Raw genomic sequence first — 5,216 nt, 5'->3', positions numbered from 1 at the left:
GGAATTTTGTTCCACTCCTCTTTGCAGATCTTCTCCAAGTCATTAAGGTTTCGAGGCTGACGTTTGGCAACTCGAACCTTCAGCTCCCTCCACAGATTTTCTATGGGATTAAGGTCTGGAGACTGGCTAGGCCACTCCAGGACCTTAATGTGCTTCTTGTTGAGCCACTCCTTTGTTGCCTTGGCCGTGTGTTTTGGGTCATTGTCATGCTGGAATACCCATCCACAACCCATTTTCAATGCCCTGGCTGAGGGAAGGAGGTTCTCACCCAAGATTTGACGGTACATGGCCCCGTCCATCGTCCCTTTGATGCGGTGAAGTTGTCCTGTCCCCTTAGCAGAAAAACACCCCCAAAGCATAATGTTTCCACCTCCATGTTTGACGGTGGGGATGGTGTTCTTGGGGTCATAGGCAGCATTCCTCCTCCTCCAAACACGGCGAGTTGAGTTGATGCCAAAGAGCTCGATTTTGGTCTCATCTGACCACAACACTTTCACCCAGTTCTCCTCTGAATCATTCAGATGTTCATTGGCAAACTTCAGACGGCCCTGTATATGTGCTTTCTTGAGCAGGGGGACCTTGCAGGCGCTGCAGGATTTCAGTCCTTCACGGCGTAGTGTGTTACCAATTGTTTTCTTGGTGACTATGGTCCCAGCTGCCTTGAGATCATTGACAAGATCCTCCCGTGTAGTTCTGGGCTGATTCCTCACCGTTCTCATGATCATTGCAACTCCACGAGGTGAGATCTTGCATGGAGCCCCAGGCCGAGGGAGATTGACAGTTATTTTGTGTTTCTTCCATTTGCGAATAATCGCACCAACTGTTGTCACCTTCTCACCAAGCTGCTTGGTGATTGTCTTGTAGCCCATTCCAGCCTTGTGTAGGTCTACAATCTTGTCCCTGACATCCTTGGAGAGCTCTTTGGTCTTGGCCATGGTGGAGAGTTTGGAATCTGATTGATTGATTGCTTCTGTGGACAGGTGTCTTTTATACAGGTAACAAGCTGAGATTAGGAGCACTCCCTTTAAGAGTGTGCTCCTAATCTCAGCTCGTTATCTGTATAAAAGACACCTGGGAGCCAGAAATCTTTCTGATTGAGAGGGGGTCAAATACTTATTTCCCTCATTAAAATGCAAATAATTTTATAACATTTTTGACATGCGTTTTTCTGGATTTTTTTGTTGTTATTCTGTCTCTCACTGTTCAAATAAACCAAATTAAAATTATAGACTGATCATGTCTTTGTCAGTGGGCAAACGTACAAAATCAGCAGGGGATCAAATACTTTTTTCCCTCACTGTATTTCGTTTCTCTTTGTGAGTGAAGTCTTATCGATAATTGGATAATAATGTCTATTATCCAATGTCATGGTCCCAACAATAGGTTTGATATAGTTTTTGTCCAGTAATCATTTGGAATGCTGCAGTTCATTGTGGCATTTTTGCTCTGTAGGCATTAATGAAGTCATCCATTATTGGACCAATGTCAATAAACATAATCTAGAAATCTTAAAAACATGTGGACCATTGATCCTGAAGGTTCATTATTGTGTAAAAAGGTCCATTTAGTTCATGTGGTGCCTCTCTTTTTAAACAATAATCTAGTAGTCATTATCACAGTATAGTCAAAGAGTCTTGGAGGCCAAAGAATTGGAGAACATGTCTTTAGAGAAGACACTCTATCTTGCTGCTGAGGTCCCCTCCGAGGGAGTCTCCCAGGTCAAAGAGCTGCTCCAGGTTGACTGTGGAGCTGCACAGGAAGTTGGTAGATCCCTGCTCCTCTTCCTCTGGCCAGGGGCTCTGCAGGAACGCTGTGGCCAGGAACGTCTCCTCAAAGTCTGCTCCGCTGCTCCTCTGGGTCTCAGCCAGCACGTGGCTGCTGTCTGCTGTCCCCGCGGGGGCCTCCAGGGGGCAGATGTGGGTCCCCTGCACCATCAGGTCCTCCTCCTGGGGGATGGGGCTCAGTGGACCCCCTCCGTCCAGACTCAGCTCCCCGCTCAGTGCAGAATCCAGGAGGGCGTCCCAGTCAAAGTTCCCCTTCAGGGAGCCCAGTTCCCTATGCTCCTCCACAGACAGCAAAGGAGAGCTGGAGCGCCGGGGGACTTTGACCATGGCAGTCCTGGAGCCCAGCAGGTGTTTCCTCTTGTGTCCAGGGCCTCCCTTTCCCATGGGCCAGGCCCCCAGCATGGTGCCTTCGGCCAGACAGGGGTCCCAGTTCTGGTCAGCCCCAGTGGCCTCTTCAAACTCTCTGAGGAGCTGCTGAGCCTCTGGATTGACACATAGCCCACTCTGGCTGCCTGTGGGGTTACAGAGGCCCCTGGGCAGGGGCTGGGGGTTGGCCCTAAGCCTGTTCTGCAGGGCAGGGTTGATCTGGACAGGGGGCATCCGCCTCTTCTTGTAGGCCCCATTGAGGAGGCGCTCTGCGTACTGGGGATCGATCTTCCAGAAGCCCCCCTTCCCCGGCTCATCCTTCTGCCGTGGAACCTTGATGAAACACTTGTTCAGAGACAGGTTGTGCCGGATGGAGTTCTGAAATAGCGCATGAGGGGGACAGGGTTGATATGGCAGTACACATTCAGTGACCTGCTGACCTTTGTTAAATATTATCTGCCCCATGCACTGGCTTACAATAACAGAATGCTCAGGAAATGAGTATAACTTCTGGAACTGGGGAGTACGGCTAACGACTTAATTAATCATCTATCCAGCAAATTAAACTTTTTCCAGAAAATTCCTTCCCTTTGATGGGGAATCTGCACTTTTGATGCTATGCTGCCCCTCCCCATACTCCCCCATTGCCTCTCATTGCTCAAGCAGAAAACCTGGGAGCTATTTCTGAAAAATAATGTAATGAGTTTAAAAACACAAACACTAAAATGTGTGTTGTGGGGGGATGAAGTCTTCTAAAGCAAGATGCCTGCTAGCAAGGCAGTATTTACTACAATCTTTGTACGTTACGGGAGTATTTGCTGCCATCTTTGTACCATGAGAGCTCTTAATTCCCATAAACCATAGCTACTAATGCTTATTCAGAGTGTGGCAGATGGCCCTGAGCTCTCAATATATAGACTTTGGGAAAAGAAGTGCTCTTACTCGTTCCTGTTAAAGAAAAACAAGCTGTAGCTTGGCCCCACTCCAAAACACACAGAGCCCTCTATCTGGCTGCTCGAGACACAGTCAGGTATACGAACGTGACTGAGAGCCTCTCACAGGGCCTAGTCTGAAGCATCCTATTAGAGCCATTTTCACGTGTGTGTGTGTGTGGTGTGTGTTAGCAACATTTACCTGCCAGGTGGGGTCAGCATGGCGGAAATAGCAGAAGTTGTCAGTGATCCACTTGTAGATGCAGGAGAGGGTGATCTTGGTCTTCTTGCTGGCCTGCATGGCCATACAGATGAGTGTGGCGTAGGAGTAAGGTGGTTTGATATGAGGGTTTGTCTTGTAGTCCACCTCATCGGGGCAGTGACCATGGGCCACCAGGCCAGGGAGGGCTGACAGGGACTGCATCCTACAATAGGCTGCTGCTGTGGGCTTGCCTGGGGTGTGGGGCATCCCTATGGATGCAGGGTCACCAGCCAGAGGGGAAGCGGGGGCCTCGGAGCCCAGCTGCTGATGGCCAAAGAAGTGAGGCTGGTGGTGGGTGGAGAGGGGAGCCTGTTGGGTCCCATTGGCATTGAGGATAGAGAACTCCTGCAGCCACTGCAGGCTTGTCAGGCTGTCATCCAGGTTGACAGAGCCCCCAGTGCTGCTGCAGCCCGCTGAGGCTGAGCTGTCGTCCAGGTCCAACTCCTCAGAATGAGCAGCGGCAGTCACCACTTCCTCCTCCAGCCCCACCGAGCCCTCAGGCCAGGGGTCTGCACAGCTTAGAGACAGCATGGTCCTCCGCTCAGATGCCTCACTGTCCCCCCTACACCACCAGACAACAGCCTGACAAGGAGAAAATATACACCCGACTTGAACAAAGCTGAAAAGGACAATGATAGCCCTATTTGAAAACAGAGCCCTTTGATGCATGTCAGGGTGTAAATTGAAATAGTTTCTCTCTGTGGTAATGGCATGTTCTATTCAGTGACTTGTAGGGAAACAAATTGTAGGAACAATAGCTGCATGTAGTTGAGATCTTTCAAATGTTGATATTTGATTAGAAACTGTTTAACAAAAGGAGTGCATTGAATGTAATCCCAAAATAACGACTGTCATTAATGAAATTGAAAGACCTGCAATGTTTATTCTCACTCATTCCGATGTTGACTGTCTGGAGGTCATAGAACTTTTGTGAAAAGTGATAGGAGCGCAGTCTCGCCTACCTAGCTACACATAATAGCCTATAGCCATACAGCGGGACTCTTCACAAAAAGGCTGAGACTAAGTCCTGTTATAAACTCATATATGTCGAGTGAATTTATGATAAACTAATCAAAACGTGATCAAATATAGTAGGCTATTGACACTAGACAAATTAATGAATTGTGCCAAATCAGATAACCTTTGAGTTGAGTTTAAAATGTAGATTATTTAAGTGTTTCAATTATTTTTTAAATATGAAGATGCTTATAGCTACCTATTAATTTAACTTTACAACAATACCTTGCAATAGTTACAATGAAAAACTTTTTATTTTTATAACAAGATAGCAATAATAATTTGCTACAATTTAATGATAGCCTACTTCATTCTAATGTTTTAAGTTTCAAGTGTCACCACCATATAAAAATATGTTAAAAAACATGACAAACTTACCTTGATCTGATATAATGCTGAGAAAATACCTTGCAATCCAATTTGCCAAATGAAAAATTATTAATCGCAAACCTTGAGGGTTTGCACCTGTTGAAAATGTATGAAAAAATTCCTCAAGATGTCTTTGGCGCTCTGATGCGCGCTTGTTCAATTCAACGTCTCAAACGCAGGTCTTTATAATGGTGGCAGCGGCTAAAGGATCTCTCCGGGGGCAGTTTAATACCTGGTGCAGGAGGTTTGTCCGGCAACCATAGAAACGGTACACCCCTTGTAAACAGCTTCCCGTTCTTCTATTGGCTTGGTTGTTGCTATAGTGCTTCATTTTTAATCACTCTCACTCAGGTTTGTTCGTCACGCAAGTAAATCGAGTCTAGTGTCCCAGAAGGGAGTTGGAAGGACTGATAGTGTTATTTATTTTACACATCAGCTTGATCTTTATCCCATCAGATGAGTTGAAATGGAAAATGACTAAATGTG

At 46.7% G+C, this 5,216-nt stretch overlaps 1 protein-coding gene across 1 annotated transcript; it reads right to left on the bottom strand.

Moving 5' to 3' along the window:
- Positions 1 to 1,664: 1,664 nt before the first annotated feature.
- LOC311146799 (forkhead box protein J1-A-like) lies at positions 1,665 to 3,875 on the bottom strand (the record flags this gene model as incomplete). Its single annotated transcript, XM_084183389.1, has 2 exons — positions 1,665 to 2,528; positions 3,285 to 3,875. 2 exons carry the CDS (start codon positions 3,873 to 3,875, stop codon positions 1,665 to 1,667), a joined length of 1,455 nt encoding a protein of 484 aa, XP_084039515.1.
- Between the last annotated feature and the right edge of the window lie 1,341 nt (positions 3,876 to 5,216).

This window comes from Coregonus lavaretus (assembly GCF_964263955.1).
Source record: "Coregonus lavaretus genome assembly, chromosome: 2".
Classification (NCBI taxonomy): Eukaryota; Metazoa; Chordata; class Actinopteri; order Salmoniformes; family Salmonidae; genus Coregonus; species Coregonus lavaretus.
This window is presented reverse-complemented; position numbering and strand designations above follow the sequence as displayed.